The 25,128-nt window shown below is 28.6% G+C and overlaps 1 protein-coding gene and 1 pseudogene across 1 annotated transcript; both read left to right on the forward strand.

The window, feature by feature from the left end:
- The first annotated feature begins 749 nt into the window (after nucleotides 1-749).
- On the forward strand, nucleotides 750-14,827 carry LOC114180856 (uncharacterized; annotated as a pseudogene).
- LOC114181266 (silicon efflux transporter LSI2-like) lies at nucleotides 12,608-23,768 on the forward strand. The gene is made up of 6 exons (XM_028067672.2): nucleotides 12,608-12,810; nucleotides 14,835-14,923; nucleotides 18,905-18,992; nucleotides 19,071-20,348; nucleotides 20,779-20,968; nucleotides 23,389-23,768. Exons 4-6 carry the CDS (start codon nucleotides 19,176-19,178, stop codon nucleotides 23,649-23,651), a joined length of 1,626 nt encoding a protein of 541 aa, XP_027923473.2. The 5' UTR covers nucleotides 12,608-12,810; nucleotides 14,835-14,923; nucleotides 18,905-18,992; nucleotides 19,071-19,175; the 3' UTR covers nucleotides 23,652-23,768.
- The last annotated feature ends 1,360 nt before the right edge of the window (nucleotides 23,769-25,128 follow it).

The following is a 25,128-nucleotide window of genomic DNA, read 5'->3' on the forward strand; positions in this document are numbered from 1 at the left end:
AGGTAAAAGTATTTTTTTTTTAATTAAAATTTTTAATTAAAATTTCTCCTTCTCTTCTTCCTCCGCGTCACCACTGTCACCAACCGCAAGAGCTTCCCTGCAATTGAACAGTTGCAGGATCTGAAAAATCGATTACAGAAGCCACTAGAACAAACTGAGAGTTGCAGTACGGGACACAAAGCAGCAAACAGCATGGAGAGTGAAACTGGAAATGGAGAAACCATCAAAAGAGAACAGGAGATAAAGCAGCCAAGGATGACAACAGGAAAATCAGAAGACATTGTTTGTGGTATTATCTCCGACTGTGACAGAAGCATAAAGGCAAAACAATACTTTGGTGTGGAAGATGAAGCTTCTCTTCTGAACTTTGTCGAGAACACTGATGGTTCTTTGACAACATCACAACACTGGGGTTTTCAGAAAATCACCCCAAACGTTCACACCCAAGAACAAATCAGAAATAGAGAAACAGAGAGTCGGAGTCTCGGACAGGAGCGGTCGTTGTCGCGGCGGCCGGAGGGCTGGTTTCCTTGGTGCTCGCGGACCCAGTGTCGGTGGCTGGCGTGGTGGCAGCGAATGCGTGCCGCCGTCAATCGTTGACGTAGTCCCAGGCGAGCAGGACCGCGCAGCCATGAGAGGGATTAGGGTTTGCGTTGCGTTGTCCACCGTGAAGACTGTAGCGGCGGCGATTCCGAGGGTGACGGAGACTCTGCGTTGCGTTGTTCTCCTCTTCGTAAACCAGTTCTTCCATGGACACGCGAGGAAGAAGTAGAACAGTGAGGAGAGTGTGCGCAGAGGGGAAGAGTGAGGAGAGTGTTGTCGCAGAGAGAGATGGAGCAGCGGCGCAGAGTGAGGAGAGTGTTGTCGCAGAGAGAGATGGAGCAGCGGCGCGCGAGGAAGAAGTAGAGGAGTTCATGCCCTAATTAAAAAATTATATGGCCTCGGTTCAATTAATAACCGAGGCATATAGCCCTATTTGGTCCCGGTTCAGTGCCACCCGAGGCCAAAGACGTAACCGCTAGTGGCATTTTTGAAATTTCTAGTCACCTTTTTGGCTTCGGGTCTATTCAATCGAAGCATATAAGGACCTTTTGGCACCGGTTTTTTTTGAACCGAAGCCTATAACCCCTTTTGGCTTCGGGCTTTTCTTGAACCGAGGCATAAAAGTTGCCTGGAATTGCAAAAATGCCACCGCGCTGTTATATGCTTCGGTTCCTTACCAACCGAGACCTATAAGGCGAGGTAAAAATGCAATTTTGCACTAGTGGATGTTACAATTTCTATTTTTAAAATTTAAGCATTTTTAAAATAAAATAGCTACCTACAATCAAATTATAAAAATTATTTACATCTACTTTTATAATGATATAGTAATAATAATTTCATTATTTTTTATCATAAAGAAAATGTATACGTTACGTTTTCATTAGTATTACTTAATTTATTGTTGATTAAGAAACCTAGATAGCGTCGGTTTATAAACTGAGAGCATTTCGATTTTATAACATGCAAACCTTATTTTATCCTAGATTAAAAAAAAGATAATTTAAATAATTTAAACATTATCTAAATTTTATATTATGCAAACATGTTTTAATGAAAACTGTTTAAAAAAAATCATAGAATTATATATATATCTATATATAAAATATTATTAAAAAATTTTATATTACATAAATTTTTTTTTATAAATTTGTTAAAAAGATCTAAAAGAAAAATTCTGCTATTTTTATGAAAAAATTTAATTGAAAAGTAATTTTTTATGAATAATTATTTTTTATAAAATTATAAAATTTATAAGTATTTTCTATAAAATTTATCGTGAAAAGTGTTTTATATAAAATATTATTGAAAAAAGTTGACAATACTTTTATATAAATTATTTTTTATAATAAAATTTATATATATTTTCTATAAAAAATTCAAAACAAAATTAATAAAAAATATTGAATTTTTTTAACAATAAAATATATTAATATCGGAAGAAGTTTTTGAGTTATTCCAACTTCCAAGAACTACCATCATCAAGGTACGTGTGATGGTGAATGGTTGCCAAATGCTCAAAACTTGACATGTATCATTTTTATTATTAGAAATTCTCAATGACTATATATTATCAATATTCTCCCCCTTTTATTTTCGACCATGGCTTGCAATTTCGCACACACATTTTGTAACAATTTCAGGACGGTTCTATTATGATATATTACACTTTTTTAGAAATTGTGTTTCAAGAAATAAGTATCCAAAAACATGCTTATTAGTTTCTTTAGCAATATTCTTTAAAATAATTATAATAAAGAGCATAATGGGGTTGAGAATAAAATCTTTGTTAACATGGGCCTTTATATAATTTTCTTAAGAATAAACTATATTTTTTATTTTCTTATAATATTTAAAATCCACATAACAAAAATTCTCAACTGAAGCATACGAACAATCTCTCATTTAAGATTTGAACCTTTTTTTTCTTTCCATTTTTTCTTTGACGATGTTGATGAATTTTAGAAGTAGTTCACCAAACAAACAAATAAATCAAATAGCAAGAATTAAAATTCCATAAAATTAGACAAAGACTCCTTCGTAATGGAATTGACCAGGGAAGTATTTGATTGGATACTCTGTAGGAAGCTGAAAATGTACGCAGTTGAAATTTATACTATAACGTTTACTTTAGCATCACTTTCTAAACAAGTTTTCTTCTCACTAAAGTGTGAACTTGTTGTAATATGGTCAAATTTGGATGCATCTATTTTACATTTTCTTACACATGCACAACATCAACGTACAACCTAAAATTAATGTTCTTTGCAACAATTTTCCTCTTCAGCTTTCTTTATCATTAAACTATGTATATCTTTCAACTCGATTTAATTCTGTCCAAGAGTATTATTAAGAATAATGACCGTATTTTTGAAGTATTGTCCGTTTTAAAACGCAAATCTCCGTCATAATTTTATAGGCGTCTTAGATGAAATAATGAGTATTTAAACTATAGTTAATTTTAACTCTTAAACGATGTAAGATTTATTAAATATATCAAAACAACATCAATGATCGTGAAATGATTTTAAGTTTAAACTTGTAGAAAATATTACATAATTAAGTTAAAGTTATTTAGGATTTTTCTAGTGTACTGTCGCGCACATGTTTTACATAAACACATCAGAAAATAGGAGTTTTTTTTAATATTTTCTAAGAAAATTAATAAAATATTTATATAATTCATAATTAATACAGTTCAGTTACATTGTTTATTAATTTTTTTACAATTTCATATGACGATAATTTTCAATTTGCACATTCAAAATCTAAATCTATAGTAAACTTAATAGTTCAAAATCAATCTCACAAATTCTTAAAAGCAACCCCTTTTAAACCTTCTACCAAAATTTTAAGCTCACCTTAAATTTTCTTTCAAAACTAACTTGAATATATATCAACTCAAATCAAATTTCAACACCCAATACTCATTTTGATAATTGAACTTATCAATATTAAGATTAAAAAAAAAAATCTAAACATTTATTTCAACTGTACAAAAATATACTTCCATTAACATAATCCATAATCATAACAGATTTGTCATTTCAACAATGTTTTAAAATAATTTTCCTTATTTTAAATTTACTTGGAGTTCAAACAATATCCAAAAACTAGCGGAAAACTTCATAATAGTTTAGATCTCAATGAGTTCTATATGAAAAAAAACTACATCAATACACAAATTAAAATGAAAATCGGTTGAGAGAATGAACATTCTATATTAAGAGAACCAACAAAAGTTGAATTCATTACGGGCAGTGTCAAATTCTAAAAAAATGAACTTATTTTATATCAAAATCTAATAGAATAAAAATACACTCTATTCTTTCATTGTCTAAATAATGTGATTTGATCGTGAAAAAAAGACACTTAGAAATTGAAAGGAGAAATTCATGAAAAGAAAAAGAAAAGCATGCATACAGACATTACTTTTGATGAAAGAAAAATAACCTTGTGTTTCAACGATTCCAAAAAATTAAAATAATTAGTAATTGAATTATTTGTAATCAAATTCTCTTCATTTCTAAATTATTAGTTTGGATGAAATAATTAAAATATTTTAAATTTCAATTTTTTTTAATAAAGCAATTTAATTTATATTTTACGACGAACTTAACTCTACTTTTGAGTTTAATTAACTTAGTTCAATCTTCAATTCGGTACGACTTGTCTTGGCTTTTGGTTCAAGTCGACCTTTGGTCTGGCTCAACCTTCGACCCAGCCTGACCCGGCTCGACTCAACTCAGCTCAATCTTTGGCCTTGTTCAACCTTTGACTCGGCCTGCTCGACCTTTGGCCCGACTTGGACCAACCTGACTCGACCTAGTCTGGCTTGACATTTTCGACTTGGCACGACCTTCGGCTTTGTCTGGCCCAACTCGACCTTTGACCCTCCCGGCTCAACCTTTGGTCTGGCTCAGCCCGACTCGACCTTTGGCCCGACCCGACTTGATTTTTGGACTTGTATACTTTTTTTTGTTCTATCCAATGAACAATTCCATAACTTTAGAGAATTTAAATTTCATTATTTCTTTAATGAACTTCAAATTCTACTATTTTAATTATTTGATACCTTCTTAAAGTTCTTCAATTTCATTTTCCTTTTAATTCCTTCATCCAACCATGTCATTTTTCTTGAAAAATTTTCAAAGTCCAAATAAATAAATTATTCTCCTAAATTACCTCATTTAAACGCACCATAAAAGAAAGGAAGAAGGAATAGAGATGAGCATTCACTCGTATTCTTATACTTATAAGATTTTAAATTTAATTACTAAACCTCAATTTATTTTTTGAAATTAGTAATTGATAAAATTTTAATGTCAATTTTCATTCTATTGTCTTGTGTGGCTTTTCTTTCTCTCTTAAAATAAAAACCATTTAATTAACATTCTTTAGTAGACATGGCAATATGAATAAGAATATGAAGTGTAGAAGACTTGAAAAGACTCATCATCTCCTCTATATAAATGGTGATTGATATTATGTAATTTTCATCTATTTGTGATGGAAAAAAACTCATTAGTCTCCCCTTGTAATTCTCCATTTTAGTTAACAATTGCATTTAGTGGGCATGTCTTCTTTATAATCACTCTTTTTCACGAGCCAATGTACATAAGTCTTGGATTCACGTAACCCACTCTTGCTCATTATGTCATACAGTTCAAACATAGTTATCACTTAGCATTTCATTATCATTTTTTGAGCTTCGATAAGCTACATAAGATATTAAAGATATTAATTAAAACCTAATTTAAATAGAACCAATGGTCTTCCTTTTAACGCGTGATTTCTGACATTTTCTTATCATGGAATAATTTGATTTTAAGTAATAATTGATATGGTGTGACGCCATGCCAATTCAAGTATTGGCACTGTGTTTTTAATTATGTTGTTGGTATTACGTCTAGTATTTGGTTTTAAGTATATAAAAAAAATAAAATTAAGGGTTAATATATATACACTTGTTAAAAAATGAAATTTAATTTTAATTACATAACAAATTTGCAAACTTTATAAGGTTTATATTTATTTATATATAATAAATTGGTTTTATTTTTTTTATGTTGAATTTTCGACACATTTATCTTACCTCAAAGAATCTCGAGCGTGAAACTAATATTAATCGATGATGAGTAAAGAATAAAGAGAGAAAAAAAAAAAAACTTCCTTGAATTAAACTCTAACATATTAAAAAGCAAATTTTAAGTTTAAATTTTATATATATAACGAATAACAAAAACACAATTAATTCCACAATTTACCAAATTGACAAATTTAACCGAGAGTTGATATAAAGAATTTGTTTAGCAATTTTGTTAGAAGGTAACAACTATTTATATGTAAACTAACACAGAAAATAAAGTTTCAAGATATAAAAAAAAAATAATAATGTAATGAAATAAATATCGGAAGCTTAAATTCATAATTCTTGTATTTGAAATGAACGTTTTAAAAATCAATTTTAGGAATGTAACCTTTTCTATTACTTTTCACTAATTAATGTATTTATTAATTCTTATGAAAGTGAATCGGGAACCTAAGTTTTTGTAATATTTATGTTTCTTATTTCGAAAACACTTTTAAATGTATGATACATATTTAATTTATGATATTCTAAAAACTATAATTATCAATAAACAAAATTCTGCACCGAAAATTAAAAAATAATACACATAATATTCTCTGATGTTTACTATTCTGAACAACACTTAAAATTCACGTACCAAAAACACATCTACCGTTTCTCATTTAAGATTTGAACCATTTTTCTTCTCCATAATTTTTTAAATAAGTCTCCATATTTTTCTTTCCATTTTTATGAGGATGTTGATTGATTGGAATTGTAGTTTACCAAGCAAAACAAATATATAAATCAAATACCAATAATTAAAATTCCATAAAATTAGACAAAGACTACCTCATAATTGAATTGACTAGGGTTCCATTTCATTGAATACTGTAGGAAGCTCAAATTATATGCAGTTGAAATTTATACTATCAAACTTTGACATCACTTTTTAAACAATTTTTCTTCTCACCAAAGTGTGAACTTATTGTGTGTGGTCAAAATTTGGATGCATCTATTACTTTCATACAAATGCAGACAAAGGTACAACCTAAAAATTAATGTTCTTTGAAATAATTTTCCTCTTCAATTTTCTATATAAGTAAAATGTAAGAATTTGTTGAAAATTCTACACAATATTAGTGAAAAATAAATAAGTAGAACAACATATAAATAAAAAGACTTATAAACTTGATGTTGAATCTATAAGAAAATCCCTGATTAATGATTTATTTTAGTGATAAGAAAATTATAATTGACACTTGTAAGGTGAAGTTTGCACCTCGCTTATATATTGTGAATTAGTCTTATCTCTATTCGTTGTGGGACTTCCAATACTAACAATAGGTACCTAAGTTTTGGCTATTAAAAAAATTTAGTTTCTAAACGTATTTTTGTGTTATAAAATTGGTCATTGAGAATTTTCTTGTAGTGTTATTTTTTAACAAGTATGATATAAAATACATGAGAAATCTTAAACTTTCATTAAAATATAAATAATGTTAAAGTTTCAATTGTTAGGAATATTACGTAATTAAATTACAATAAGGACTTTTCTATTTTTATATGGACACAAGTTGGGAAGAGGAAAATATTTGCAGAATTTTCCTACCAGAAAACAAAATAGTTATTATGTCATTAACATAATTTGTTTAATGCTTAATTATTTTCACAACTTACACATTTAATATTTAATACCTGTGCATATCAGTCTACATTCACAGTTAGAAAACTGGAGTTTTCTTAATAGTTAAGAAACCGATCAATAAAAAATTATTAAAAGTAATGAAGAATGCATTTATTAGTACCATTAAGTATAACACTTCTGAAAAAAAGTTTTCTAATTTTGTTATTTAATCATTCTCCTTCATCAATTGACAAAAATGTTTTAATAAACTTATAAGGATCTTGGTGGCAAATATCCGAAAGTAGTAATTAAGAAATACTCAGTTTATTTTCTTTGATCTCACTTTATTTTTTCCAACTAACATGTATTTAACCAGAAATAAAAAGATCAAATTTCCTATTTTATAAATCAAGCAAAAATTGACAAATTTAATTTATACACCTAACAAATAATATGTTAAAAAAAATAGTACAAATATGTCTAATATTATTTCATAAACATAATTTATATGAAAACAATAACAACAATGTATATAAACTTAAAAAAAAATACTAAAAACTTAAATAAGTACATAGTGAGAATCCTAAACCTTAACCTTCAAGAAAAATATTTTTTATATTTGATGGGTTGACAAGTTAAGTGTGTTAGGTCAGGATAAGTCGATGAGTTGAATTTTTAATAGGACTTGTGCTGAACTCATTTTTATCATCTTTAAATTTATTATATTTTTAAATTAAGAATGTTAACAATGCACAACAACACTTTAAGACGTTAGATGAATTTGGTCTTGTATAAGTTTAACTAGTATTTTAGATATGATTATAATAATAGTTTTTGAAAGATTTTCTAAATAAGAAATTGCAATTAAGATGTAGGGTAAAATAAAGGGCTAAGGGACCAAGAAAATTAAGGGGTAAAGAAAATAAATGACGAAAAGATAGATGGTAAGAAAATTAAATGACAAGAAATTAGCAAAGTAAAGTAAAGAAAATTGCAAAGTGAAATATAAATTTCTGTAAAAAAATTATTATTCCCCATTTTTGTTTGTCCTTTCAATGGAAAATTAGTATAACTTTCTCACTTTATTTTATTTGAAGGTGTTATTCATGTGCTCAAATTTCTTATTGTTTAACTTGGTTTTCTTCACCCAATATTGGTTAACTTGTTTTTCTTCACTTAACTTTACTAGTTAACATATATCTTTTATAATATTTTTTCTGTCAATAACTTTCACAAGTAAAGTATACCTGGATTAGAATTCTTTTAAACTAATATTAAATTCTTTATTAAATAAATTATAGTAGGGACAAAATGTCACCCATCACTGTGTAATCTTTATACTTTTGTTGTCAAAGAAAGAAACTTATCAAAGTAAAATATAAAAACTTATGGAATGATCAACGAGCCACCCTATCAATGCTAATTTAAGTTAATCTTCCAAAGTTAAAAATAAATAAATAAAAATGATAATTGATAATCATCCATGACTTTAAGTTTCAACGTTGAATAATTTGAGTATAAATTTGAATATAACATCACTTTGCATGTTTGATAAAAAAAATTAAATGAAATATAAATTTTTTAAATATTCAATATATAAAAAAGTTTAATAAAGACTTAATGAAAGATCCGGTTTATTAGAAACTTAAAACTTAATCAACAAAATATTTCTATTTCAATATTGGATAATTTATTGAAAAGATATTAATAGAGTCTAAACAAAACATAATTATCATACATACTTAAAAGCTAAATCTCATGTCTCACTTTTAGTAATTAATTAATTAACAACACATTATATACAACCATACTTTACTATAAAGAGAAAATATTTAATCTGCACGACAACTTAGTCTAGAATTAACTGGGGCTATGCTAATAAAAATGGTATCATCACGAAAGTAGATATTAAATTTCGTAATTTTTTTTTTTACTATTTTCTTACATTGAAGGGTCAAAGTTGATGTCACATTTCTAAGATTTTGTTGATATTAATACAAGAGGTTAAAAGAAACTAATAAGTTTTTTCACTGGCTTCTGAATTTGACGTTTTCTTTCGAATCTATTACATAGATTTAACCAACTATAATGTGACAACCATTATATGTAATTGTGATTGAGATAGGTTGACGTTGTATAAAGACTCAAGTTTTTGTCAACAAAACCTTGCCAAATGGGTTGGAAAAACTTGGAATACAAGATATCAAATTTAATTTTTGGTTTGTGTTTTAATTTCTCCACCTTATACCTACGTTCTTTCTAAGCTATTAGTGAAAGTGATTTACTTCTATTTTTTTCCCCTTAATAGAATCTCATCATAAAGCATAAATGCATAAATTTCCAAGATTTTGGAAGCCTTTAATTAAAAAAACCGTAATACAGTAAGTTTCATATGGTAATTGACTTAAGATGAATACTTATAGTGCAATTAGAGATTGTTCTGATTTGCGTTAATATTTTTAGAGGATATCGGGATATATATATATATATATATATATATATATATATATATATATATATATATATATATATATATATATATATATATATATATATGGACAATTTTTAACTTTTTTAGGAGTACAAATTCTTATTTATACTGAGTTTATAAAGTCATTTATGCTTTAGAACATGCTTGAAATGAGGACTCTCACAGGCTTTGGTTAGAAAGTGACTCTTCTTTAGTTTGTCGCGATATTTTGGATTAACGAGTGATTTCTTAGAGTCTTGTCTTAAAGGGAGATGATGTTGGTGTTTGCATTTGTGTACCCATATTCACTTCAAAGTTTCTCATGTTTTTCGTGAAAGAAATATTATATTGATAAGTTAGTTAATTTAGGTTTTATTAATAGAGAACAATACAAGTGGTTGAATGTTTTATCTACATGTATTTATTTAGATTTATTTTATAATAGGTATAGTTTGTCTTCATGAAATATAACTTTTATCATGAGTTTGGTATAGTTCTCATGCTTTGTATTATTTTAATTTATTTTTTATTTTCAATAAATTTTTATGCGATGACAAATGATTGATGAACTTTGAAGTCATAGTTGAAATGTCAAAGTTCACCGTGATGCTTAACATGACATTAATTATTGTGAATTTATTTTATAATATATAAGAATTTTAAATATTTTAAATTTGATTTAATTTCATTTTGAATTGTGTAATTTTTTATATATTTTGATTGGATGTTATATCTATTAACAAATTTTAATTTTTTTATTTGGATAAAAAATTTAAATTATCACTAAATGTAAATAAATTAGTTTAACATCAAATAATTAGTGATAATTCAAAAATATTTATATTGATTGTCTTTTTAAGTTGTTCTTGTTAAGTAGACTATCATCAATTATGATCAATTTTACGACGTTGTTTTGTCAACTTTTCAATCAATTCAATTAAAAAGCTTTTGAATTGACTTTGGTAAAAAAAAAATCTTAACCAATGACTTATCATTTCTCTAGTTAACATTAAGAATTTATTGACGTAGAATAGTATTAATATGAATGATAAAAAAAATCATTACAAACAACAACAACACAAAATGAAGATATATTTTAATTAAAAATTTAGTTCACATTAGTAAAAAAGGAAAAAAGTGGTCTACTTGAAATTGATGAAGAAAGCCAAGAACAACAATTTAAATAAAAAAATAACTCTTATCATCATTAATAAAATCATCAATAAAATTATTCATTCCAACCATATAGAGATAATATGAAGAGAAAACGCATAAAATTAAAATTACGGACAAGTTCAAATTCTTATTCTTTGAATTAAAACTCAAAATTTAATATTTTTAATAAGTTTAATTACTTTTATGAAATTATAAATTTCCAATATTTTTTTAAAATTCTTTATCCAAAATTTTAAAAAATATATACAAATTTATCTCAGAGTAAATATTTTAGAATTAATAATCCTTGTACGTTACAACTAATATTAATGACAGGAACTTTAATGGCAAAACAATTGCGATTTCTTGTACCTTTTAAACTAAGAAGCATTCAGACCCAATTAATTAATTACTCTTTGAACTTTGAAAGTTTCTTCTTTTTTTTTTTTTCAAATTTTCTTTTGTTTACAGCAATTATATTTCTGAACAAAATGTTGGAAGAAGTCAATTTCTTTGGAAGAAAAAAGTTTCTAAAGTTTTACAAACTCTTCTAACAAAACCTTTGTTTATTTTAAGCTATCCACTTCACTTCTCAGAAACAAAATCACGACAATGAAATTTTCAACTGTTATGTATATTTGTTTTCTGTAAAAATAAACATATCCACAACTTTTTTATGTTATTTTATCACAAACATCGTATATTATCTAAATATCCATGTTTAAGATCATAGTTTTTAGTTTTTATTTTAATGAAACAGAATCATTGAGTTTTTTATTATGAAAAAGTAAAATTGTTTCAATCATACTCAACAAATGTAGAATTTGTTCCTTTCAAGAATGGGAGTGACGTATTCCAACCAACAGATCAGAATAATATACTCATTTGCTATTTTTATGGGACATGAACTCATATTATATACTTTATTGTTTTTTATACAAGGCAAGTATTCCGGTATAAGTTAATATTCTTATTAAAAGAATATGATTTAGAATTGTTTGCATTGATTCTTGTATCTTAGTCCCATGTTAACACCGCTGTCTACAAAATAATAATCCATGTAAAATATACAATCGTTTAAATTTGTACTCATTTAAGTTGGAAAGAGAAAATTCTCAGATCAATAATTTTATAACTTTATTTTCATTAAAAAACATATAAAGTTATTTGACTTTCTATTATGTTACTTTTATTATATCATATATCATATATCTATCATATATCTTATATTTTTCATACACATCTTTAATAATTCTGAAAAATCATACTATTTTATATTGTAATTATGTAATTATATGACTCTTAATATTTTATATTGTAATATGATTTTTAAAATTTCATAAGTTCACGTTCCGTATCAAATCTTCAAAATTAAAATATGGACTTAAACGAATCGTTTAATGTATCACTGTAACAAAAGTATAACAATAAAGAATTAATATAAATTTTAATATCATATTGAAAAATAAATTATTTAGTGATTCGATAATAAAACAAACTTATATACCATATGAAAAAAATGTTCATAAAATTATTTGTGTAAAGTGATATTTACTATTAAATAATGTAAATTGTTGTTATATGTTGTGTACTTAATATCATTGGTATAAAACAGAAATTTTATTGTATTAAACAATTTTTAACCACGTCATAAGTTTTAATTGAACATTAGTAACTATGCATGACTCATTGATCAATTGAAGTACACATGTCTTCTTTATATATAGCCACTACTTCTAATATTTAGAGGCCATTCTCTTCATCTCTTCTTCGTGATTCTCTTTCTCTCTTCTTGTTTCCCGGCGAAGCCACGGTTCATTGTTCAGCTCATTTTTCCGTTCTCTTTTTTCTCTTCTAGCACCGTTTTCCGGCGAAGTCGCCGGCCAGTCACAGTCATTTCTGCCGAGCAATCTCTCCTAACGGTGTCGTTCTGTCCTCCCTAAGGTTCTCTCCTCACTTTATATCCATCGTTTACTTCCCTTTTTTCCTCTCATATATGTCTGAGATTTGAAATTGTACTGAGATATTTGTTAAAATTTATTTTCCACTTCTCTTCCTATTTCTTGATTTTAATCTTTACGGTGAGTAGCATATATTACAGTTTTAATCAATTTGATTATTTTGATTGTGAACAGTGATTGTGCTTTGCATTTCGGGTTTCGTCATTGGTTTGGCGTTTACACGCACATACACGCACATATATTCTGATTTGGTTGTTACGAATATGCTTGTTTCGATTTTTTGCCCGAAACATTGTTTGTCTAGACGTAGTAGTATCCATTTCTGATACCTTTCTTGAGTTGGTAGGGAAGTTGAGAATATAGATGAATGAAGAAATATAAGAATGTTAGGCTCATCGAGTTGAAGTGATTCTTGAAAATGAGTAATGAGTATTTCTACCGTAATTTTGCGTTGGAGTGATTTAATGAGTAATGAGTAGGTTATTTATTTGTCTGAAAGTAGCTAATGAAATTATCTTAATACAGTACAAATCCACGGCTTCTTAACAAGATTCTTTAAGAGAAATTGAATTTAAATAGAATATCAACGAATGAGTTAAGTATCTCCTACTTAACTAGCTTCAGACTCCTAAATATTATAAACAAAACCCAAATTAGTTTCTAGGTTCTCTGATTGTGCAATAGGTTGGCACTGTAGCCCTTAAGTTTGGGGTGGCTGAACCTACCGCTGCTACTATTGCCAATGCTGCTGCTAAGTTAAGTGCATTCTTGGCAGCTCAACTTGCTTGGACCCCAGTTGATGTTGTGAGTCAGCGCTTGATGGTTCAAGGTGTGTTTAAGTTATTTCATCACCTCAAAATGTATGTGGGATTGATGCCGTCCACAAAATGATCAAGAATTATGGTGGTAGGAGTTGTATAGGAGTTTTGGGATATCAACTTTGACATATGCATCTTCCAATGCTGTGAATTGGGGCCAGATTCTAAGACAATGATGGCAGTTCAGGGAGTAAGTGCAGCAGTGGCTAGTGCATGTCTGCTTTGAATACTATGCCACTGGACACCATGAAGACAAGGATGCAAGTGTTGGATGGAGATGAGAATGGCCGCCATGGACCTAATGTTGTGCAGACAATGATGAATTTGGTTAGGGAGGGTGCTTGGATGGCATGTTATAGAGGGTTGGGACCTAGGCGGGCTTCAATGTCAATGTTTTTGACAAGTATGATCACTATTTATGAATTCCTTAAACAACTTTCCATGAGAAGGAATGTCCAGGAAGACCATTATCTTTTGTCCTTGTCCATACTTGTATCCGTGTGAGGCAAATGTTAGTCATTGGCAAGTGTGCTTTAAATTCAGAAAATTTCATTAACTTGAACAGGGCATAGTGTTTCCCTTAAATTTTTTTCTAACAGAAGAATCACTTCCGATTTTGAAGAGTGCGTGCACCGGAGATGATGTTGCCGTTGAACTACACAATATCTGTTACCACTTGTATAGAAATTAGGCTATATAGGTTCCACTCCTTTATTATTGTACCCTTGAATAGCAAAGATCCTTAGCAGACCTAGTACAATGCAATGCACTGATGCAGGTTTAGCTAGTAGAGAAGTACGTATAAACTTTAGGCACATTAAAACACAATGCCAGCCTATTATGTTCTATAATTGTTGTGAAAATTCTAAATTAAAAACTGTTAATACTAATAATGTAGTTGTTAAAAAAAAAAGCTTATATAAAGTTGTGTTCAAACCAAATTTGATTTTAAAAGCATATACACGGTAGTCTTTCCAATATTAGCAAACATTTCAATTATAATTCCTCCTTTCTTTTATTAAAATTATGTTTGCTTTCTGGCTTCTTTTACATTTCCTGGGGGATGACTCCTTGATCAGTGTAAAATTATTGTAAGTCATCCTATTGTGTTTCCATGTATCTACTGTCTAAAATACAAACTATACCCCCCTGCAGCAATTTTATTAATTTTACTATCTTCTTTGTGTAGCATATCCTGCAACACACCCTTCATCATGCAAATAAGCAAGGTTTTGAAGCAAATACTGGAGGTGTTTTGAGAGGAATCATAATAGGGAAGTAAGGTTGCTTTCCTTGGTCTATTTTCTACTGTGGTGGTTACTACAGTTACTTGAGTTTGAAGTATTATGTGCATGTTTTATGGACTTGGAAAAATTATGTGATTGGTATTTTATTATATGGACTTGCAGTATTGTGCTCTATTGTCCTTGGTAGTCTATTAAAAAAAATACAATGTAATAATAACTACTCTTGTGAGCTTATTCAGTGGTTGAATAATGTCACATACTTTAATAATGTTTTATATAACTTAAACAACTTTTCTAATTTTATTATTGTTATTGCACTTTTGGTTTTTCTGCATAATCCTGTATGAGAGATGTGAGGCGTGAGAATGTGGCAGTAGAATTTATATAATGTTGCTTGATCTTTTCTTTTTTACTGACAACAAAACTATATATATATATATATATATATATAAAGAATACTAGGTGTGCTCGAATCCATATATAAAGCAATCAAATCTGTAAAAAATTGTGTAAAAGAAGGTTAATATATATATATATATATATATATATATATATATATATATATATATATTTATATTATTAAAAGTATAAATAATTATTAACCATCCAAAATACCTATTAGTACATTAAAACTATTGAAGCACACCTTAGGCTTTCAAACCCACATATCAATCACAAAACAAAAGAATTAAGGTCCACCCTTTCTCCTACAGCATGCTTAAAGATCACAGGTTCCCACATCATGTTCCATTGATTGTATTATTTTATTCACAGTCTTGTTGATAATCATTTGATTGTAGCTCCCAAACTGTTCGTTTCCTTTCACATTTGCTTATTTTCACAACATTTACAATCCATCCCCAAGTGGTATTCCATCACTTCTCCAACAAGGTCTTGTAGCATCATTGTCAGCATAGAGATGTGTTTAAATCCCTTGCAACTATTTCTTTTGGCACACTGCCTGACTGCTTCCTGCAATTCCATGCAGAGTATTGGAACTGGTCCTGACTCTTTGTCTGGTAGTTTTCTGGTTAACCAGTCTCGCCCAAACTTTTATCAATCTTGTTATTCTTATCTCTATCTTAGAGTGCCTCCACTGAAAACTTCTGATACCACCACTAGGCAGAAGCTTTTCTGTATCATTTCCAAGCCATGTCTGATCTGCAAGCATCAACAGAGCATTTTCTAGACTCCAGAGAGTCTGAATATTGTTTTGCATAGTTTCACCGGCAGCCAGTCAAAGGGCATGCTTGAGAACTTCAGGGATAACAAAAAAAAAAAAGAGTTGTAGTGCTTGTAGTAAACAGATAAAAACATAGCTGTCTCTTAAACAGTCACACTGTTTACCATAGCTTATAGGTTCCACTTAGCGATTGTGCCTTAATACAGACCACTTAGAGGGCCATTTACACTCTAGTTATAATTTGAGCAACTCCTTCAAATACAGACCATAGAGCTTCTATTTAACATAGGTCTCTTTAAGAATATTGAAATCTCTGTATGGCTTATAAATTCTTTATCCCCTCCTAAACCATTGGGTCAAAACTTGCCAAGAATAACCCACTATTTCTACCTTCTCAGATCAGAATTCAATTCTGCACCCTGAACGCTTGTTACTCCTAAAACCATCTCCTAGAATACGAACTCCTTCATATACGATCTTGTTTAGTTCTTAGAACCATTTATAGTTGCTACATTTTCCCTTACTCCCCCTTCTGCGTCAGATGTGAGGCTTTCTTCCTATTTATGTTACTTTGACTATAACAGCCTCAAGTCCTCTAGCACAAGGCTCACTTAAAATACATTACATTCTTTCTGACTTCATAAAAAAAATTCATGGTTTTTTATACAGCTACACTAATGTTTCTATTATGTTTATCTCAGTTACCTTAACCAGATCCAAGAATAAGTAAGAGGCAGAGGAAAACCCTGTCACTTTTTGACAACACCTTATGTCATAAGATGTTGTTGGTTTCTTGTGCCTCCCATGTTCTGTTTTCTTGTGTTTTCCTTATGTCCCTTTTCTTTTCTGAGTAAGTCAAATTATCTTGTTTGACATTTTCTAATCTTATTTTTGTGTACTTTTGATGCAGTTTTTTTCGGTATAAGGGAGCATGAAAAGCTTGCCTTTGAAAATTTATTTGTTGTCCGCACCCAAGGCATGTGTTAACCCAAATATTTCTTTAAAATGTTTAAAATTAACTTATAATTATAATTAATAATAAATAAATTAAAAAATTATGTTTTATTTAGAAATTGAGATAAAGATTTCAAAGATCAAATAAACATATAAGAAAGTAGATCAAATTGAATAATAAATATTTACTATTCTGATCAATATAGTGATAAACTCCTAGACCTTATTTATGTGGTCATGAGTTTCTATGGGATATGATTTAGGGAATTAGTTTTATTATATATATATATATATATATAATTTTTATATGTTATGGTAGATGTATTAGTTCTTACAAAGTATGACCATTGCTTTTTATATAACATGATTACGGAACTAATTCTTATATAATATAGTAATAAAATTAATTTTGATATAGTTGGTCACTAGATTAAATTTATATAATGATAAATAAATTAGTTTTTATATCAAAATCTGAATTTTTTAGTAGCATGAATTATTAAAGTTTTAATTATATTTATTAAGATTAGATTTTAAATTACTCTTTAATTGAGCCACTGAGTAATTTTATTATTTGAGAGAGCAATAATTTAGTTTCTAAAAACAAATTTTGTTGAAGTGGAGAATATAATTGTTTCGAACAAAAGTTGAAAAATGTCGTTCATAAATTGTAAGATCTCGAAATTGCACCTTTTATCTGGTTGTAATTTCCACGTCATTTTGAAAGCTAAGTAGAAATAACGATGCTTTGATTTTCGTCTCATTTCGTCCCATAGTTCAAATATAGTTATCATCACTAAATTTAAACGATTTGTGCGTTCCCCCATATTGCATTGTCATATTATAAAGCTTTCTTAAAATATATAAGATGCATTCCAAAATGGTGGTGAATTATTTTTCTTAAACAAAAATAAATCTGGTAATAACGAATCTGAAATAGTTTTTAACTCATTTAAAATAAATTTTTACACTCACAAAAAATTATGAATTTGATTTTTAGTTTTAAAACACTTTTACTATTTTTTACCATGACTTCCTCTTTTATCTCCATCATCGTTACAAATCAAATGTCATAATATACTACTTTTATTATTGTATTTTGTCAAATTCTCACTATCTTGTTAGTATAATATCAAAATTATTATTATGTAGGTTAGTCTATCCATATACCTTCAAATTAAAATTAATTTTTTATAAATTTAAAACTGAAAACCATCATAAAATAAAATCTAATTTACAAAGCTAGATGTAGTTTTTTAAATTTGTTTAACTTAATTTTAAATATTTTAATATATCTAGTAATTCAAGATAATTATACAATGTTAAATGTTAGTGAAATGCTTTAAGATTTTGTCCCTTAATCAAATGGTCCGAATTCGAATTCTAATAATATTACTTTATATAATAAATTATATTGATTAATTAAATTTATAATTAATATTGTATTTAATTTACAAATTATCTTTAGATTAAGTAATGTAGAGTGACGTTATGCCAATATAAATACGTCAGAATATGTATTTTTTATTACAAAGTTGGTACTACATTCAATATTTATTAATTTTCGGGTATCAATTTTATTTTTTAGAGGAAAAAACTGACAAAGTTTTTACGTTGCCTAAACATTTGAGTTAATGAAGTTATAACTAACTTTTTTATTCTTTATGGTTACGTAAATGTTTGTGCGTGTTTATATAAAGTTGAGAAAGGGTCACTTTCTTCCATGTGATTACGAGTTGTCCTGAGAACACTTATCATGTCGCAATTCCTATATACCATTTTTCTAACTGAATAAGATATTTTCTTATTTTTCAATTTCAATTTGAAAAAAAAAAACAAACTTTAGTGTTTTAAAGTTGATAGCTTTTCATGCAGATGGCATGAATTCCTATTCAAAGACAGCAAATTGGTGAAAGCTCGTATACGTTAAATCACAGGGCGTGATAGATTGTGGCTTTCCAAGGTAAGTGAATTGAATATGTGTAGTGTCGTTTTTTCTTATCTTTCGTAATGGTTTTCATGATGCACTTTTTATGTTCAGGAAACTTCATTCTACAAAACTCAATTCTATCATGAAGCTGGAATAACGGTTAGAGGTGACACTTTGAGTCTTTGATCAAAACTAGGTTCTTCAAGAGTTACAACAATGGCATTGGCATCTATTCCAAAACTAGTGCTTGGATCTGTTGCCTTTGCAATCTTCTGGATGCTAGCAGTTTTTCCTGCTGTGCCATTCCTTCCCATAGGAAGAACTGCAGGGTCGTTGTTAGGTGCAATGCTGATGGTCATATTCCAAGTTATTAGTCCAGATCAAGCATACGAAGCAATCGATCTTCCAATTCTAGGTCTTCTTTTTGGCACAATGGTAGTCAGTGTTTACTTGGAAAGAGCTGACATGTTCAAATACATAGGAAAATTGCTTTCTTGGAAAAGCAGAGGAGCAAAGGACTTACTCTTCAGAATCTGTGTGATTTCTGCTGTTTCAAGTGCTCTTTTCACCAACGACACTGCTTGTGTTGTTCTCACAGAATTCATATTGAAAATCGCAAAGCAACATAACCTCCCACCACACCCTTTGTTGCTTGCACTTGCCACAAGTGCTAACATTGGCTCTGCAGCAACTCCAATTGGGAACCCTCAAAATCTTGTCATAGCAGTTCAAGGTAAAATTTCATTTGGGCAGTTTCTGATTGGTGTTCTTCCAGCTATGCTTGTAGGGGTTGTAGTGAATGCTTTGATTCTCATGGTCATGTATTGGAGGGTGTTGTCTATTCAAAAGGATGAAGAGGATCCACTAGCAAGTCATGCAGCAGAGGAAGAGGTTAATTCTCATCACTTTTCCCCTGCCACAATGTCTCATTTTAGCTCACTCAACTCTGAACAGTGGAATACACACATGGAAAATTTCAATCTTCCAAGTTCCCCTCACGTTCAGACTCTGAGAAACCGATCGGTAGTGGGTGATGGTGAAATCGACAGGGTTCTCAGTAACACGTTGGATTCCACGAGAAACTCAAATGCATCAAAGGAGGAGACAAATGGTATGAGTTATGAGACACGTGAGGAAACTACTAGTCCTTCAAAAACTGATGTGAAAGTGGTTAAACCAGTTGTGGAAACTGTCTTGAACACTTTAGAAGTGAAGGATCGTTTGAGTGTAAGATGGAGATACATACTATGGAAGTCGTGTGTTTACATAATCACATTGGGAATGTTGGTTGCTATGCTTCTTGGTTTGAATATGTCATGGAGTGCTATTTCAGCTGCTCTAGCTTTGGTTGTTCTTGATTTCCAAGATGCTAGACCATCCTTAGAAAAGGTAAGATTTTTATTTTCATTCTTATTTCAAATTTTGATTCTATTAGGTTCACATACTTAATGCATGGATCGAATTCTTTTCATCCAATAATGTTAACTGTTATTTGACGTGACAAATGTCGAATCACACTGACCTTTTAAAATGTTGTCAAAAAGGAAATTTATGGACTGATCCAACTTGAGTTGTCGTTTGTCACGTAAAAAAAAAAACAGTTAATGTTATTGAGTGAAAAGGATCGCGTCTATATCTTAAGTACATGGATCTAGCCTAATTAAAGTGTTTAAGATAGGGATGAAAATCAAAATCGTGTTACAATGTAGGGACAAAAAAAATAGTTAACCCTATTTTTTTCTCTTAAAACACGATCAACAAGTAAAAATTGTTATTTTGGTGCAAATTTAACTTTGGACAATGTTTTTTGTTGGAACAGGTTTCTTATTCATTGTTGATATTCTTTTGTGGAATGTTCATAACAGTAGATGGTTTCAATAAAACTGGAATTCCAGGTGCTCTTTGGGAGGTCATGGAACCTTATTCTCGAGTTGATCGTGCTAGTGGAGTAGCAATACTTGCTCTGGTTATACTCATCTTATCAAATGTGGCTTCTAATGTTCCAACTGGTATGTCTCATGTTACTCAAATATTCAATTTACTTTTTTAGTTTTTTCAGTTATTTTTTCTTCTAACTTTTTTGTTCTTATGTGACATGGTTTTTTAATGTTGAATATGCATTGTCATGGTAAAGGAACTTGATTTGTAATGTTTTCTTTTTCCATGTTCACTCATTGGTAGTTAAAATGCTCTTTTTAAAAAAAGTTTTATCACTATCTAAATGAAAACTTGTGAATGACTAATTAACAACAATCTTTAATAGCATTGAAAGTCTTCATTACGGCAACCAATTAATGAATAAATTAAATGTTCATCAAAGTACTAAAACTCTACAAATAAGGATAATATCATTTTTGGGACCTTTGTTTTATTAGTTAACAAAAGAACATTATAAAAGAGAATGGTTTTTGAAATTACTCATTTTGTATGCATAAAACTACATTTATATATCCTAATAGTTTAATTTCAGTTAGTTTGGAGTTTAAATAATTTTACATTGCTAAAGAAAGTGCCAGATGTCACAAATTTCTCTTTGTGATTATTCTTTGTTTTCTTTTAGAACATATATATTACAATAAATTTTGTTTAATATCATAAAATGAAATTCTAAAGTTAATTTGTTAACTTTTTATTTTCAAAAATATCAAATTATTCTGTCAAAGTTGAGAAGGGTTGCTTGGAATTTTGCAACAATGATGGTCCACATCGAGACCAAAAAGTTATCTTTGAATTTTCATATGTGAAAAAAAAAAGATTTTATGTTAATTAACAACTTAGCTTTCCAATTTATTAATATTATGAACATGATAGATTTATTTAAACAGAATATAACTGTATTATTAATTTATTTATTTACCAATTCCCTAATATAACTTTATTAAATGTAGATGCATTTATTCGTTAATAAACTAAATATACAATGTCCTTATTTTGTGATGAAGTGCATTTTAATTTATGACCGTATATAGTTCTCAATAGTATTATCCTCTTTTATAACTTTATTAAATAATATTACAACTCTGTTTTCGTTACCAACGATGTTTTAAAAATAGTTCTGTTTTTGTGATTTTAATACTTATAATTAATTAAGTTATATTAAATGATAATATTAATATTAATAAATTAAATTAAATCACGGAGTAAATGAACTTCTTCTTTTTCATGGGTATAAAAGACTTTTCTTTTAAGTGATTGGCTTTTAACTTACATTTTTTTAAAAGAAAATTACTTTAAAAAAATTAAACATTGGGTTAATCTTGTTTATGAAGTTTTTTGTAGATATTTTAATCTTATATATTTTCTATCATATTTGTTGGGTATTGTATCTTCTATTTTCGTATAATAGTTTTTCATTAATTAAATGTTAAAATTTGAGTTCCACTTTACTATTTAGTTTCATTATTGACATGTTTCACTAATGAAAAGAGCTGGAAAAGGGGTGTAAACACTAGTTAATAATTCAACGTAACACGGACAATGAACCGAAATATTATAAACAAAAGTCATTTTCAGTTTTCAATATAATAATTTATAAATAAAGTTTATATATTTTATAAGAAATAAACAATGGAAATAATCCTCAAAATTTAAGTTATTGTCTTTTGTAAAAGGAACCTTCAAATACATGTTTTCTATAATATTGTAGTTTTGAATAGTCTTTAAACTTTTAATTTAGAACTTGGAATGTTTCATACCACGAATAAATGTGTTAAGCTTGTACTTCTCTTTATAATTTTCATTTTTCAAGACATTCATAGCACATAATGTCATTGTAACAATAAGTATATAAATGAGATATAGTACATGAAGTTTATATGGAAATTGGAATACTTTTGAAAATTTCAAAAGCTTAAATTAAATCTTTCATAAACTTTTTTATCAGAAAAGATTCAAATTGACCATTTCTAAAATAAGTTGTTTATAGGGTTAAATATGTTTTTGATTCTTCAACTTTCAGTGAAAATTGGAATTAGTCAATCTTCGAAACTTTGCCCCAATTTAGTCCCTCAAATTCAAAATTGCATGGATTTAGTCCTTTTAACCAAATTTTGTTAAGTTTATTTAACGTTTCAGATGCTTTTCATGCTAGTTTATTTGCTAATATTGAAGCAAAAATGTGTCAAACGGTGTAAACATTTCAAATGCTATCATGAAATGCTTTTGAAATCTTAAATAAACTGAACAAAATTTTCTTGAAAGGACTAAATTCACGCAGTTCTGAAGTTGGGGGACTAAATTGGACCAATGTTTTGATGAGGAACTAATTCTAATTTTCATTGAAAGTTGAGGGACCAAAAACATATTTAACCCTTATTTATATAATATATCGGATATCATTTTCAACATAAAACCTTAAAACTTCTTGTTTATGGATCTTATTTTTTGACGAGACATGAAACACCGGATGAAGATGTTACATTTTTTGTAGTTCTATTGCTTGGAGGACCAGTTGCAGCCTCAGCTGCTGCAATCTCGCAAGAAAGTGAAAAGAAAGCATGGCTGATACTGGCTTGGGCAAGCACAGTTGCAGGAAACTTGTCACTTTTAGGATCAGCTGCAAACTTAATAGTGTGTGAACAGGCTCGTCGTGCTCCTAACATTGCATACACTTTAACTTTCTGGAACCATCTCAAATTTGGTCTTCCTTCAACCCTCATAATCACTGCTATTGGTTTGACACTCATAAGATGATTATACTAATAATTTCATTCAACACAAATACTTATAGTAGAATAAGCGTATTGCAGTGTGGTTTAGGGTTTTTGGAAAATTATATGTAACAATAATCAATTTTCTGTCTTCTTATCATTTATGTTACTTACAAATAGAATCACTGATTGTTCCAAAAGTTGGTTTATGTTTCAACCTTGAAACAAAAGACTAATCTGAGACATGTTTCTTCATATAAGGAAATGTTAATTGTGACTCATATAACACATGTTTTTGTGAGTCTTCTATCATCCTATTAGAAATTTGTTAAATTGATCATAAATGTTGGTCTTATTTGAGATCTTATATATTCAATGATATAAGAATATTAGTAGCGATGACTAACATGATCTTTATTTGAATATAAGAACTTTGAAAGCCTAATAAACTATTAAACTCCAAAAAGAAAATGTACCAAGCATGTAAATGAATTTTCATAACTTTTCATTTTATAATGGTAACCATTTAAGCAATTTTAAAAGCTATCATATGAAAAAGAAGAAGGAACTACTAAAATTATTTAATATATATATATATATATATATATATATATATATATATATATATATGAGATTATATTTCTATTTTTTCAAAGATTAAGTATGATATAATTATCTCTTAAATAATAATGAAAAAAATAGACTATATTAGATTTGGAAAAGGACGTGACAACGATTATGGAGACAATGGCGTAATGGTGGTGGTCCAAGGTAACAACATGTGACATTGTGCAAGGAGAAAGATTTCACTATCTAGAATGTATTTTTGGATTTGAAAATATATTTTAGATGGCACAATTTAGATTGTATTACTTTTTAAATATATTTCGGATTTTACAATCAAAAATAATCAGAGGCTAAACACTTTTTTGGTAGCCAAAATCTTGATAACTAATATTAGAGATCAATTTATCAACTATTTTTTTATTCATAATAGAAACTATTATAGATACTAATTCTTAGTTTATAAATTAATTTCTAAATTGGTCACTCTAACTATTTATTTTTTATTTCTAAAATTGGTTGTGTTTTAGGCATTTTCTCACAATTAAACTTTTAAATTTGAAAACATTGTTGGTTGTATAATCTAAAATATATTGTTTTTTAGAATAAATTCTAGATTGTATAATCTGAAAATTTTCCAGATTTCACAATGTATTTTTAATTTTAAATCGGAAAATAATCTAGGTTTTTATTATTTTTATCTTTAAAGGTAAATGATAATTTTATCACATCTATAGGGGTGCAGGAAGAAAGATATGGAGATGCAGGAAGAGTTGGCCCATAAATATTCTTACTAGAAGCCCCTTGTGCGCAGGGAGAAATGTTTGTCTTGGACCTTCACTTTTTCTTAGATTTGTTTTAGTGAAAATTTTCAATGTAGAAGAATTTAAATGTAAATATATATTTTTTATTTGGTTGAGTAGATTTTGTAAATAATAGTAATATGAAAAAGCAGT

This window comes from Vigna unguiculata, chromosome 4 (assembly GCF_037176805.1).
Source record: "Vigna unguiculata cultivar grain cowpea cultivar isolate G323 ecotype 2 chromosome 4, ASM3717680v1, whole genome shotgun sequence".
NCBI classification, from domain to species: Eukaryota; Viridiplantae; Streptophyta; class Magnoliopsida; order Fabales; family Fabaceae; genus Vigna; species Vigna unguiculata.